The sequence below is a fragment of the Euprymna scolopes genome, chromosome 35 (genome assembly GCF_053919585.1).
Source record: "Euprymna scolopes isolate OS-2025 chromosome 35, ASM5391958v1, whole genome shotgun sequence".
In the NCBI taxonomy this organism is placed as follows: Eukaryota; Metazoa; Mollusca; class Cephalopoda; order Sepiida; family Sepiolidae; genus Euprymna; species Euprymna scolopes.
The window spans coordinates 35619290-35632153 of record NC_136516.1 but is presented as its reverse complement, the minus strand read 5'-3'; the positions used below and the strand labels follow the sequence as shown (position 1 = coordinate 35632153).

General features: G+C 35.0%; 1 protein-coding gene across 1 annotated transcript in view; it reads right to left on the bottom strand.

Moving 5' to 3' along the window:
* The window catches only part of LOC145259601 (extracellular matrix organizing protein FRAS1-like), a 294783-nt gene that overhangs the window by 74079 nt on the left and 207840 nt on the right, over positions 1–12864 (bottom strand). Inside the window, exons 43-48 of the mRNA XM_080117256.1 lie at positions 10690–10910; positions 7915–8013; positions 4182–4347; positions 3173–3253; positions 2629–2792; positions 1713–1836 (exon numbers count right to left, since the gene is read on the bottom strand). Of these exons, the coding sequence (XP_079973382.1) occupies positions 1713–1836; positions 2629–2792; positions 3173–3253; positions 4182–4347; positions 7915–8013; positions 10690–10910 (855 nt within the window). The remainder of the gene's footprint in view (positions 1–1712; positions 1837–2628; positions 2793–3172; positions 3254–4181; positions 4348–7914; positions 8014–10689; positions 10911–12864) is intronic.

The window sequence follows — 12864 nt, the reverse complement described above, 5'->3', positions numbered from 1 at the left end:
TCTTGAAAGTGAAAAACGTCTTCTTAAATATCTTTATTCATAACAATAATTTCTGCAGAAAAAGAATTCTTACTAATCTATTTTTCAATATGTTTTTAAATTGCTATTGTTCGTTCTTCTCTAACTGACCTTATTTTAATTCAGTTTTCATAAAAGGAATTGAACAATTAAAATTCCTTTTACAACAACATATCTAAACTATTTTATGTGAAATTCCTTTCTGAATCTATTTCTGAACCTTGCTTACAAGGTTCGAATCTCGGTCTATATTAATCTCACTTTCACTTATCTAATGGTTTTCTTACTTACAAGGATAGGGGAACCTTTTCTTGTAACAATACATTCCTCTGAAAAGGTCACTTTTAAAACAGGAGTAAAAGGGGCTGATGTTTGGGCATCCCCTATCAACCCTCATGCATGTCTCTGCCTTTTGCTCTCTATAACTTTATTCAGTCTATCAACCAGCTTATAAATACCCCATTTATTAAATTCTTCAGGTTTTGCTGTTAACCTAAGGTCATCCAAATGGTTTTGTAATTTTCGAAATAAGTGATAGTCAGAGGGGGTTAAGTTAGGAGAATATGTAGGATGGAGCAAGATTTCCCAAACAAATTCTCCTAGGAGATCATTGTTCAGTAGTGCATTATCATGCTGGATGCTGACTAAAAACATGTATCTGTCCAATTTCGTCTTAAATTGGTGCATTGTTGTGTGATACTATCAGCGTTCCTCCTTAAGTGTTGAAAGAAAAAAAAGAAAAAGTGGACAAGAAAAAAGGAAAAGAAATATGATAAAGAAAGGGGGGATATGGGTTTATCAGCAGAACAATGGCTAGGAAGTTGCTCACCAAGATACACAAAGGAAATCTAGAGTGGGATTTGCTAAGCAAGGCGTGGTGGACAAAAAATGTACATAAAGGGATTTATATGTTTAGAGTAAGTTTTAAGTTTAGCGCTGAGTTTACGAGAGTTTTACGACGGTTGGAAGTGGTTTAATGACAGTCTTGGCTTTGCAACGATAAACGACAGTTAGAATTGAAGACAGTTGCGAGTTGGAACAAGTTGTAGCTTGGACAAGATCGGAAAAAAACTAGGAGGTCGAGATGAGGAGATGAATTGATCAACCACTAATAAAGAGTTATCGACAAACTTTTCCAGCGATGGTATTACACAGGCATTCAGAGCTCAACCGATATATATATATATATATATATATATATATATATATATATATATGCAACACGTTGGAATTTTATTTTTTAAAAATACTTTTGAACTTGTGCACGCCCTTCGACAGTTATTAAGTTAGAAAATCAAATAAATAATCAGCTAAGATAAAATTAGTCTCTCCACCCTCTCTCTCTCTTCTATGTCAATTCTCTTCAAACAAAACCATGAGAAAAAAACTCAGCGTGGCCTCTTTTTCATGAAAAGGAGCTTATTTCTATCACAACCACTACACGAAACTGCGACCGAAATAAGTGGAAAAAAAGACCACGTATACACGCTCGCGTGCACTTATAAAAACTTTATTTTATTATTGAAAATATTACAATGGGATTCTGGAGTAGACCTGGGAGTAATAAGAAATTAAGGGGTGACTCCACACTCAGAAAAGCTTCCCAATTGGGCATAACTATCGAATTCATTTAAGGTTACATTTAGGACTATTAAATATCAAGTTTTGAATGAAACAAATAAATCTCAACTTACCATCATTGGGCCCATCTATTGTAGCTATAGCTTTCGTAACTGGACCAAGTCGCACACCTGGTGAGGGGTTAGACAACACCAGCTGGAAATGCTCAGCCGCTTCGTATATGTTGTCATCTATAATCTAAAATGAAAGAATCATCATCATCATCATCATCATCATCATCATCATCATCATCATCATCATCATCAATTTGATAGCATTACAGTTCAGATACCGGATATGCTCGTCAATATGGGTAAAAATGCAAGAGTTATTAGTTTATGTGTAAGAAAACTGACCGAGTTGGTGTTTTAAAACATAACGGAAAATTAACTTGTCGTCTGATTATTGCCCCCCCTCCACAAACTTTAACGAAAAACACTCGTCTAGCTGAAACCACTGTCAGTAATCCCCCCACTGCTTATCTCTGCCTAAACCTAAACGTAGATTCCTTGAACAAAGTTTCTTTCTTAGAATTGCACGCCCGTGGAACTCTCTTCCATTTGTATGTTTTCCAACTGACTACAATTTGGTGGTTTTCATGTCAAACAAAAACAAAGTCCTGTTGAACCCCCTTAAGTAATCCAATTTACCAAATTTTCACTACTAACTATTACTACGATATTATCCCATTGACTACTGTACACCCAATAACCCTTATCCTCGAGTGCCCTCCGGGCCTTGATAAGTGGTCACCACATCCTATATAAAAATTTTTTAAAAATTAAAAAAAAAATGGTCGAAAATATTCAACTTCGAAATTTGAAACTTTCCCATATTAAAATCTTGTCCAACTTTTAGTATGATGTAGAGTAGACCCAACCGAACATAAACCCATAAAATGTTGCAATTCTTTGTGTCAGTTGGTGCATTGCATTTGTGTCAGTTGGTGCATTGATTTGTCTAGCAAGACAGACGCATCAGATCACTCACCTTGACCGGACATGTTGTTTCAGTTACATCCTGTGGGAAAACAACTCTGTGGTTCTCGCCCAGTTCAATAAAATCAGACCCTGGTTGGACTTGAACACCGTTACTCCCAGTTGCCGTCAATGAAAGCGTCGAGCAAACCACGGAGACAACTTGGCTTGCATCGCCTAAAAAATATGAAAAGAATTTGAATATGAAAGGAGTCTTGTTTGGAGGCTACATCAATGCGGTTCGTAGGAAACACCATCGATATGCTATATAGAAATAATGACAATATTAGAAGAAATTTTCCATAATTTTCAATTATATTACGTTTATTTACCAACATAATGTGTCGTACAAGATGGTAGGTATTGATGTCCCTGATTTTCGAGAGTAGTATCTCTTCTTCAGAGGGGAAATAAAAAGAAACGTGTATATATTGAACATATTTTCACATGTTAACATTCCGGTGTAAACAATGATTCTCAGTTTATTTTATCGGATATTTTATTCAACTTAAAAAACAAAAATGTAATCCTGAAAGAAAAACAAAGAAATTCCTTACCTTTTCTTTTCAGACTCGCTCGAAGATAAATGTCAGTCTCATTTACGTGAAATGTTTCTTGCGTAAATTCAATGACTGGTTCTATAAAAAAAAAAAAAGAAAGAAACATTTGGGTTTGTATTACAATCCACAGAGGTACGAAAAGTTGTTAAAAAAACAAAAAACAAATATATAACAAACGAGCTGGCAGCTTAAACATGATATGGAAATAGGGTAGGGAAAGGAAAAGGAAGAGAGAGAGAGAGAGAGAGAGAGAGAGAGAGAGAGAGAGAGAGAGAGAGAGAGAGAGAGGGGGGGAGAACATTTTACTATAAAAATGTTACACACTGTTTAAGTCTTCCATTTTGTAATCCATGCTTCCGGGCAACATTGAGTAACCGTGCTGTTAGGTCGGTGCAAAAGTTTTTGCCGATTTAAAATTTCATTTTTAAAATAAACAGCTGTGTGTTCATGAAAATGTTTATTCATAATAATAACAAACTTTGATCTCTATAACTTGATTCCATCTGTCAACGAGCTTATAAATACCTCGCTTGTAAAATTCTTTAAGTTTAGATGTGAAATAGGAATCTAACTTATGTTCAATATCCTCTCCAGATGTTAACCTAAAGCCATCTAAATGGTTGTTTAATCCTCGAAATTCGTGACAATCTGAGGAAGCTAGGTCAGGAGAATATGTAGGATGGGGCAAGATTTCCTAACGAAATACTCCAAGGAGATTTTTGGTCAGTAATGTTGTTCGAGGATGAGCATTATCATGATGGAAGATAAATTCATTTCTGTTGACAAACGAAAGTCGTTTTCGGGTCAACATGGATGAGAATATCGCGAAAAAATATGAATGATGAATAATCTGAAATAAAAAGTTCTAAATGAATCACGATGATTTGTTTAAGTCATAACAATATGTATAAAATGAATTACCAGTTTTATAATCCCTTTTTCTATAAACCGACAAAAACGTTTGCACCAGCCGTAAACCAATAAAGAAACTTTGTACCATGCTTACCATCTTCGAGATCATGAATTTCCACAATAGCTTTGGATGGTTGACCAACGATGCTATCAGACGTTGTCCGCAGTTTAACATAGAACATTTCCTTCCCTTCAAAGACGGAATCGTCATTTATTCTTATGAAACAATCTTTCCTGTTTTCCCATTTATCAAACTTGATCTGTAAAGACAAATAATTGCAATTTCATATTTATCGGATATCCGCCTTTTAATCGATTTGTGGCAGAAATCAATGCAATTTCATCCTTTTTGCGTATATCGTTATTTTAGCTAACGAATTTGACCCATTTCTTAATGGTTATGTATTATATATTGCAATAGTCTATCTAATATATATGTCTATATATATGTGTATGTCTCTCGCTCTCTCTCTATCTCCCTCTCTCTCTATATGTGTGTGTGTGTGTGTGTGTGTGTGTGTGTGAAAAAAAGAACTATGAACAACAAATAATTCTAAAAATAGGTTTTATCGGAATGTCTTCGAGAAGTATCGATTATCGAAAAATCCGATTGACCAAAGTTACAGCCTAACATCACAAGTACATTTGAGAATTTTAACACCACACAAACGGAAAGACCCGACATATAAAATCAACAGTAGATTCTTTGATATGACAGGGACGCGTTGAAATGAATGCTTCTATTTACAGCACAGCTAAACGATAATACTTGATTTTTGCATTTTAAACTTTAATTCAATATACGAAAATAATTTTATAAAATTAGCAGTAGGTTCTCTACAGTGAAATTTAGACTACAATGTGTTTTGGACTAAGTCACTGCGGGGAGGCATGTGGCTCTTCCTCCTGGTGCACAGCGATGGGTCCTCAACTAGAGCAGGCAATCAATCGATTTGATTTAAAAGTGGTCGATTTCACCAATTTCGATAACGATAGAAATGTGGGAGTGTGAAACATTCGTTGATCAACATTTAATACCGGGCAATGTCGGTTCTCTCTGCTAGTTTTAAAATAAATATATTTTTTTTAATTTACAAATAATGTAACATTCTATATTTCAAAATAATTAATTTCAAATGAGATAATTTAAAAGCTCAAATTAAATATGACATCCAGCTTAAAATATTATGAAACGAATGGAAAGTATTTTTAGAAAATACTAGAAGATGTGCCTGGCGTTGCCCGGTATTAAACGTAACGTTAAATTCCTTAAAAAATTGAAAAGAAACTGAGATGTGCATGCGAGTTTTTTGTTCTTGTTTTTCTAAACGGATCACTTTTTCTGTTTTTTTTATACATAGGCATCACCACTTATCAAGGCCCAGAGACCACTCGAGGATAAGGGTTAAAGAGTGTACATTAGTCAATTGGACAATATAGTAATCGTTAGTAATGGAAATTCGGTAATTTTTTTACTTTAAGTGAAACGGCTCACCAAGAACTTGTTTACGTTAGACTTGAAGACAACTATACTGTAGTCAGTTGGAAAGCAGGAAAACGGAAGACAGTTCTACAGGCGTGTAATTCTAAGAAAGAACTTTGTTAATGAAATCTACGTTTAGGTTTAGGCACAGATAAAGAGTGGGGGGAATTATTGATAGTGTTTTCAGCCAGATGAGTGTTTTTTGTGAATGTTTGACGAAGGGAGAACCATAGATTGGAGCTCAGACGAGCACTTTCCATGAAAATAACGATAAAACAGAGACAGGCTCGCAACATCTCTTTTGTGAGAAGAGGTTGTAGGGAAGAGAAAATGGCATCCCCTACTAGGCTACGAAGTCTATTTTGAACTCTATCAAGACAGGAAAAGATCTTTCTATCAGCTCCTGCCCAGATGTGGCAACAGTACTCCATCTTTGGACGTACCTGGCTCTTATATAGATAGAGAATTGCATCAGCAGTGAGATATCTACTAGATCGATAGAAGGATCCCATCATTTTTCCAGCGACCTTGTAAGTAAAAAGTATACTCGAGTTGAAATCGAAACCAAGACAGTGAGTCGAGTACGATAACCATTAGGCAAGCTGGACACGCTTTTTAAAATGTGTTTTCAAATCTACTTATTCTAAACATAAGGAATCTGTCACATGAACCATCCACGCATGCGCATTCTTGAAACACGTACTAATCTTTCAATTTGGATCCCTTAGTAGCCCTTTTTTTCCAGATGAAACCTGATTAAAAGTTTTTCACATGTCTGAATACCCAATATACCAAATTTCAAGTATGTACATCAAAAATTCGTTGAGTATATAGGTTGAGAATTGTCCTCACACGAACACATTCTCACTTTTATATAGATATAGATTTAACAATAAGTTACTCAGGAAATGTATTTCTCATGTAAATTTCTTTAAGAAAATATAATTAATTAGATATAAAATACAACAGTCAGACTACAATATTTTAAAATGGTTGTTTGTTTTTGTTATTGTTGTTTTCTTTCTTTTTTTTGGAGGGGGAAGATAAATTTCTTAAATAAAATCCCTCAATTTGACAACCATTTTAGAATATTTTGATGTGTATGGATTTGTGGGGATTTAGAAGAGAAATCGGCAAATGGAAGAAAAAGGTCAAAAATTTAAATATACAATAAAATTTGCGAGTTACTGATTTTTCTTTTTTTGGAAAAGATAAATTTCTTAACTTAAATTCTAAAATATTTTGATATGTATGGATTTGTTAGGATTTAGCAGAGAAGATAGCGAACGAAACATTGGACAAGAATTCAAATATGCAATAAATAAATATGGTCATCGTCAAACAAAGTAACTTTCGTACCTACCTGGCTCATTTTTTTTTCTTTTAAAGCAGTTTTAAATTCTATTTGTTAACCTTATACGAATTGTTTAACAAACAATATGGCGGCAGATTTGTTTCCCATGAAGAAGAGTCCAGACCGCCATCTTGTTTGCAAAACCGCTCTTAAAACTCAAGTATTTAAGATAAAAAAGCATTTTTAATCTATTTGCAATTGTTTTTTTTTACTTCAATAACTTTATTTGCGAAACTTAAATTATAGAAATTTTTTGGAGGAAATAGAGATCTTTTTTACTAAAATAAAATTCTTAAAACTTTTGACAATTATTTTAAAATTATGTTTCGAATTTTTTATACAATTGATAATTCGCATTGTAATTTTACTAAGTACTTTATCCACTACGCAAAGAACCATGGCATAGTGGATAAAGTACTGGGTAAAATTCAGTTGCACTTTTCTGAAGGTTGAATTTTAAACCCTCAGTGAGAGTTATACTCCAAATACAATTACGAATTACTTAAGATGTCTACTCAATGAGAGCATGGTTTAAATGAATGGTTCCGTTCAAAATTCCATGCAGATTCCCGAGTTCGACAGAAATATTCTTGAGTCGGAAAGAAAGATTCATGAGTTCAACAGGATACACCTGATAAAGGTCGGAAGTTACATCGATCGAAACGTTGTGAAAATGACACTCAAAATGAGAATAGTAGTCCGAAGAATCCAAATGGTATGAAGCCTTTTAGAATATTTTGCTATATACCGGAGAAATTATTCAATAAAAAAAATCAGTACATTTTAGATTGTAGGACTCTTCCGCAAATAAAAACAAAAAATTACTTCTGGTTAGTTAAAGTGTACTTCCGAAAAATATTCTGAATGCAGTTTTAGAAATTATGGAAATATTTATCTTCTAAAGAGGAGCTCCTGTAGAAGGACTGAAAAAGACAGAACGAAAAAGAAAAAAAAAAAAAAAAAGAAAAAAAAGAAAAGCAAATAACTCACTTGCTTCCAATGTTGTACAAAATCATAAGTTCCTTGCTGAGAACGCAGTTTCATCGAAGTAGCATTGCCCGGACTTGTGGCACATGTAACAAGCGACGGCTGAAAATTACACAAAAGTAAGAATTCTATAAACATACTGTCGTGAAATAATACAAAGGCATTAAAATACATCAGGCAATACCATAAGAGCTGTTCGGATTTTATTTCCCTGAAATTCGATAGTAAGTACGAAGTGCTTTCAATAAGTTTCCAGACTTTTTCGTATGGACACTTTTATTGATAATGCACGCATGAAACTCTAGTCTCCTTCGAAGTGATCTCCTCCGGCTGCAACTTCTGGAAACCCCCAATGGAAGTCCTCTTGTGTGAGCCTGTCAATGACCTTCGTAACAGCCTTTTTCATCTCGTTAATTGTCTCATAACGACAGCCTCTAAGGTTTTCCTTGAACCTAAGGAATAACCAAAAGTCACAGGGAGCAAGGTCTGGACTATAGGGAGGGCGAGGAACTGTCTTGATGCCCATGACGATGAGGGAATTGTGGACTGGTGCATATATTTAAATTACAATCGTTTTAAACAAGTATGTCTTCATTTCAGAAGATTTTTTTTTTACATAGGAGTCACCACTTATCAAGGCCCAAAGGCTACTCGAGGATAAGGGTTAAAGAGTATACAATAGTCAATAGGACAATATAGAAATCGTTAGTAGTGTAAATTTGGTAAATTGGATTACTTAAGGGGAACGGCTCATCAAGAATTTGTTTACGTTGGACTTGAAGACGACCAAATTTTAATCAGCTGGCAAACGGAAGACAGTTCCATAGGTGTGACGTTTTAAGAAAGAAGCTTTGTTCACGGAATCTACGATTAGGTTTAGACACGGATAAAAAGTGGGGGAAATTATTGATAGTGGTTTCAGTTAGATGAGTGTTTTTCATGAAAGTTTGGTGAGGGGGACCATAGATTGGAGCTCAGACGAGCACTTGCCATGAAAATAACTATAAAACCGAAACAGGCTGGCAACGTCTATTCTGTGAGAAAGAGGCTGCAGGAAAGAGAAAAACGCATCCTCCACTAGGCCACGAAGTCTATTTTGAACTCTGTCAAGGCAGGATAAGTCTTTCTAGCAGCTCCTGCTTAGATGTGGCAACAATACTCTATCCTTGGCTCTTATACAGGTAGAGAATTGTATCAGCAGTGAGATATCTACTGGGCCAATAGAAGGATCCCACCATTTTTCCAGTGACCTTGACAACGGATGATATACGTGTTCCATTTTAGATCAGGAATAAAGGTCAGACCCAAAAGCTTGTCAAAACATGGAGCCTCCCCAAGGCGAGAGCCATTCATTTCAATTGATAGGGACCAGAGCGTTGATGATGTAAAGACAGGCTGCCACATCTAAGTAGGTGCTGCGAGAAAGAATTTATCCTGCCTTGACAGAGTTCAAAATAGACTTCGTAGCCTAGTGGGGGATGCCCTTTTCTCTTCCCTGCAACTTCTTTCTCACAGAAGAGACGTTGTGAGCCTGTCTCTGCTTTATCGTAATTTTCATGGCAAGTGCTCGTTTGAACTCGAATCTATGCCCCCCCTCGCCAAACTTTCACTCGTCTAGCTGAAAGCACTCTTTATCCGTGCCTAAACCTAAACGTAGATTCCATGAACAAAGCTTCTTTATTAGAACTGCACACCTGTGGAACTCTTTTCCGTTTGTCTACTTTCCAACTGACTGCAATTTAGTCGTCTTCAAGTCTAACGTAAACAAGTTCTTGATGAGCCGTTCTCCTTTATGTAATCCAATTTATCAAATTTTCACTACTAACGATTACTACGACATTGACTACTGTACGCTCATTAACCCTTATACTCGAGTGGCCTTTGGGTCTTGATAAGTGTACACTATTTCCAAATTCCTTTATCCAACAAAGCCAACGTATCAATAAAGAAAGAGAAAAACATTGTGTAAAAGAAAGATTTTGGATTTTCCTTATTTTGAAGGGATAGTTTTACACTTGTAGTAATGTGGGAGTTTGTATAACACGAGAGTATGTAAATCGTGTATTTATTTATCAGTTTCTATTATTGTCTGGCGGTGAGAGCATGCGAGTGTATGTGCGTGTGATCGTCTATCTAAAGCTCGTTGTGTGTGTATGCACATTTGAATACAGTTCATAACGGGACAAGAATATACATAAATATCTTTACAACATAAAGGACGAATAACATTTATTTGCGGCTTCAACGTCTGGCCAATCGGGAAACATATCTGGTTTATCTTAGGACTTATATTGATGGAAAATGAAAATTCTTCTCAAAAAACGACAGAGCTTCGGATTTTATTTTCGGCATTTTTTAAAAAAAATTCCAGAGCGTTTTTCCCTCTTGGAAAGTTGCACGCTGGTTCTGATTATCGCAACTTCTAACCTCCTCTGCTCGGAGCCATCACGATCTGTCGACCGTCTGTTTCTCTTTCTTTTCTCTCTCGCAGACTAACTTTCCTCTCTAATTTTTACATGTTTCAAAAAGACCAACTTCCTCTTCTAAATGATATCATTAGTATACATCACTAAAATTATCATAAACACATTTTTCGCCGCCTGCTCAATATCCCACACAGTGAACCATTTTCTACAACTCCAACAGGTACATTACAAATTCTATTTTATAATCTTAGTATTTAGTGTTGAATCAATAATAATCCTAATATTAAACAGATAATTGAAATTAATATTTTAGAAGATGAAAGTAAAAATAAATGAACGGAATTAATGTTACCCGTCTCAAGCTTCCAGTCCGGATCAACGGAATCCTTACAACGCGTTCAGTCTCGCTGATATTGAAGAAATATTTCTTAAAACTGATAATCGTCCAAGAAATCTGGAAGATGTAGGACATGTTATTTGGTTGGCTCTCCTTGAACTCAAACACAAACCAATCTTCACCGACGCTGCCATTTCCGGTCAGAATATAAAGGATTTTCTCCTGATTAATATTTTCTGAAATAATGAAGACATTGCGTTTTTAGTGAAAAAGCCACAAAATTCTTACATGAATGACATCATGAGAAAACTGTGTGTTTATGCATGCGTGTTTCTGGCATTTACTATTAACCAGATAATTATTGGGGCATTTTGCAATATAAACAACAAAACGAAAAAAAAAAAAAAAATAAAAATATTGTAACGTAGTCTGGCTCCGGCATTAAATGACGACTTACGTGCCAAGTCAACATTTCACAGAATGGAATGTATTTATAAGCATAAAAATCGGTAGAAAGGGGAGAAAAAAACTAAGAGTTCCCATCGAAAATGAGCCGACCGACCTGGCAGCTGTATGTGGTGCAGTATATTGAGAGCCAGCTGTGTCTGGTGCCGTGTATTGAAAGCCAGCTGTGTCTGGTGCTGTGTATTGAAAGCCAGCTGTGTCTGGTGCCGTGTATTGAAAGCTAGCTGTGTCTGTGTCTGGTGTTAGTATATAACAATAAAATATTACCTAAAACAACATAAGTTCCCTACCCAATAAATATCACTAATTGTGTGAAAATGTAATGCTCTACAAGTATTTTAATTTTCGATTATGAATGATTATTGAGAACTCCCATATGACCGTCTAATATCGGCCATTTTTCCTTGTTCTACCGTTAGACTCAGCACTACTTGTGTTTCAAATAAGATACACGCTTTGAAATAAGTTAAAACCCACACAGACAACTTACCCAGATAGGTAGAAGAGTACATTATCTTACCTTTGGTAATATTTATTTGTAATATATTTGTTTTTTAACACTTTTTTATGTTGTTGTCTATACTGCAATATTTCCGATTACTGAAATAAAAATGCAATAGCATCAAGTAAAAGTTGAACAAATTACATAAAAACCTTGCTTAAATTAATTAAATCCATCAGCATGCATTTCGATTTATCCAGAAATGAACCAAACATATGAATATCATACTAGCGGAAAGCGTTCGGCCTTGCCGGGTCGTAAAATACGCTTAAATATATTTTAATTCATGAAGATTTCGTAATTATTATTGTCTATTGAATATTATATTGTACCTAATATATAGTACTGATTTCAAAAGTTAAAAAATGACTTGGGTGCCATCAGCAAAAATCAAAACCAAACATTTAGAGCCGCCCCAGCCGTATCTCCTACCGATGTAACTATGGGGGCAAGAAACGAATTGCAAAAATGAATTGAATTTGGGTATGCACAGGAAGAAAGAAATATGTCGGCAAGTCGAAATGAACAGTTTGCAGTTCAACTTGTCGATATATGTCTGTACGCGTTATTCATTCATCCAAACAAAGATTTTACTCGTTATAAATCATCCTTGGTGTATAAGTAGCACCTCCTGTTAATTTCAGTGTTATGTGGCCAGTAGCTTAAGAGTTTATCGGTTAAATATTTGCACACAAACAGACGCATGCATACATACTATTGTTTTATTTATACAGAAAATTAGTATTTGAAAAACAAAATTCTTGGTTTTATGATTCCCAAACAGGGGAAAGTCTGACAACATTGTTGATACCAATACAATTGAGCGACAACTAGCATGTTCCATATCCCGTCATTGCCTATGATGGAATTTAAAAAGAATGATTTAACTCGCGTGTTTATGTGACGGACACATTTTTTATTTACTAAACGATTATTTTATTGTAATAAAAATATGCAATAGCGTGAAGTTATAAAACGAACTTAAAAAAAAGTCATATTTAAAAGAAATTAATTGATTAAGAATTTAAATCCATCAGAATGCATTCCGATTTCTTCATAAACAAATCAGTCATTTTATTATTTTGCAAATAGAAACATCTTCGAAATTTGAAAGACATTTAGAAGCAATCAAACTGTTAAATAGAATGTCCTTTGAACTGGATTTCAAATGCTTAGAAAATCATTACACCCCGGAGGTTTGGGAAGGTGTTTACGCCCAATCA